The sequence below is a fragment of the Penaeus vannamei genome, chromosome 20 (genome assembly GCF_042767895.1).
Source record: "Penaeus vannamei isolate JL-2024 chromosome 20, ASM4276789v1, whole genome shotgun sequence".
In the NCBI taxonomy this organism is placed as follows: Eukaryota; Metazoa; Arthropoda; class Malacostraca; order Decapoda; family Penaeidae; genus Penaeus; species Penaeus vannamei.
The window spans coordinates 41,955,563-41,958,062 of record NC_091568.1 but is presented as its reverse complement, the minus strand read 5'-3'; the positions used below and the strand labels follow the sequence as shown (position 1 = coordinate 41,958,062).

General features: G+C 41.7%; 1 protein-coding gene across 1 annotated transcript in view; it reads right to left on the bottom strand.

The window, feature by feature from the left end:
- The window catches only part of LOC113811567 (acetylcholine receptor subunit alpha-like), a 363,814-nt gene that overhangs the window by 17,729 nt on the left and 343,585 nt on the right, over positions 1 to 2,500 (bottom strand). Inside the window, exons 6-8 of the mRNA XM_070134629.1 lie at positions 1,629 to 1,769; positions 674 to 701; positions 379 to 497 (exon numbers count right to left, since the gene is read on the bottom strand). Of these exons, the coding sequence (XP_069990730.1) occupies positions 379 to 497; positions 674 to 701; positions 1,629 to 1,769 (288 nt within the window). The remainder of the gene's footprint in view (positions 1 to 378; positions 498 to 673; positions 702 to 1,628; positions 1,770 to 2,500) is intronic.

Genomic DNA, 2,500 nt, shown 5'->3' with positions numbered 1-2,500 from the left:
TATATATATATATATATACACACATATATACACATACATACATACATACGCATACGTACATACATACATACATAAATGGATGCATACGTATATATATATATATATATATATATATATATATATATATATATATATATATATATATATATGTATATATACACACACATATATATATACATATACACACACACAAGAACGTGTCAGCGCAGCATCCGCGCGGCCGCCCCCCCCGACGGCCGGGCGCGAGCGAGGGAACCCGACCTCATGCAGAAGGTTTTTGGGTCAAAGCTTTCCCGATTCCCTGGCGTGCATGGCTGAGGCTGAGCGATCATGCTTTCAAAAACGACTCTTACGTTGTCTCGACCAATCAGAATTTACCTGTTGAGCGGCTTCGAGTTCTCGTTGGATGACCACAGGCTAGAGGGGGGGGGAGGGAAGGGGCCAGCGTTAGGAGAGTCGGGGCGCGGAAACAGAGGTCTAAAGGGAATCTTTGCTCTCTTTAGTGTAGAAGAACCATGCTTGATTTTTTATCCCTTTTTTGTTACAGATATTAATTTCTTGAACATTAAACAAGTGACGAGTAAGAGGTATTCAATACTGTGCAAGAAGAGGCCTTCGGGTATTTAGAAGAAATGCAACAAATCTAATTTTAGACCTTAAGTGTGATACTGACACTGAAACACTGACAATTCTCTTGATTTCTGCAATAATAAGTAAAATATATCAAGGGTAATGAACTACATTCTGTGGAACTTAATGCTACTTATCTGGGCACAGAGAGAACAATAAAACAAATCATATGTTAAATGAATACAGAAGAGAATGAAATCACAGGCGAGGCATTATCATTGGGTTTTCACAAAGAAAATGTCCTTTTCATACTCAGAAGACACTGCATGACCAATAACTTAAAAAAAATAATAATGGTAGTGTAGTAATAGCAGCAGTAATAACAGTAGTAGTAGTATCAGAAGTGGTAGTATGAGAAATAGCAGCAGTAGTAGTAATATTGGTAGTAGTAGTAGAAGTAAAGAAGTAGCAGCAGTAATGCTACTACTGGTAGTAATGCAATAACAGCAATATTGAAAATGAAATGATGATAATAGTAGGAAATCGATGATACTGATGATGAAAGAAAAGATATTAATAACAATAAGAAGAACGGTCCAAGACAATCATGATAATACATAACACGGACACGACCCTTCAGACTGTCCCGAGATTAAGGCCGAAACGTCATCATCAATTCAGTTTGGAGAATCCCGAAGGACATGGACGTTTAGCCGGATTATTTGAGATTCCCGGGATGAGCACATTAAGAGGGAGAGATGGAGACGGAATGAGGATGGGAGTTCTTGGAAGCGGCGAGGAGAGCGTCTTCAAGATGTGTTTCCGCGCTCTTTGAGGATGCGGAGATTCGCCAGGCTCCTTGAAATGTGGTTAATCTCGAGCGAAATGCCTTGGGGGGGGGGGGGGGTCATTCCTGGTAAATAGAGGCATTAAGGTTCTTCGTTCCATAGAGATATCTGAGGGTCCTCGTCACAAGTGGATGGCTTAAGGTCCTTCAGTGTAGATAAAGTCCTTGGGGGTCCTTCTCTGCAAACGAATTCATTATGGCCCTTCTCTACAAATAAACTTCTTGGGATCCTTCAAGATTTCCCGGCCGATCACTGTAAACCGATTTCTTGGGCCCTTCAGTATAGCGAAATTTCTTGGGCCTTTCACTACAAGTAGATTTCTTGGCGTCCTTCACTTCAAGCAGGTGTTCACTGAAGACAGTTTCGATTGTCCTTCACTGCAAGTATGTTTCTTGAGATTGATCTTTACAAATGCATTTCATGGGATCTCCACGACAAGTAGATCGCTCGGGATCCATCGCAAATACATTGCTTCGGGCCCTTCACTGGAAGATGGCTTGAGAACCTTCTCTACAAGCTTATTCCCAGTGGCTTTCACTACACGCAGACATCTTGGGACCCTTCAATATAAGATTTTTTTTTTTTTTTTTTTTTTTTTTGGGGGGGGGGTCCATTATAAGCGTCTTGAGGCTAAATTATAAGTAGACTATGTGTGGCCTTGGATTACGGGTCGATTTCTCCGTTTGAAGGACTTTCCTTACTGATCGATTATTGCATTACTAGCATTTCTCTCTCTCTCTCTTCTTCTCCTGTTCCTTTTCGTTCTTCTCCGTCTCCTCCGTCTTCTTCTGTGTCTTCTTTCTTTAACGCTTTCTCTTTTTCTCTCCATTCACTATCTCAACCACCTCTCTCCCACACACACTTTCACCACATCTACTCTCTCCCTTTTGCTATCCTTCATCCCTTCCTCTCTCTCTCTCTCTTTCTTTTCCTCCGCCTTCTCCTTTTCTCCCCACTCCCTCTCTTCTGGCTCCCGCGGGCCTTCCTTGGCACCTCCTCGACAGCACGTGCAAAAGGTACGTGTATTTGGATTTTATTTCAGCAATTTCCTCTGTTGGTCTGCTTCTTCTCCTGTTTATTAT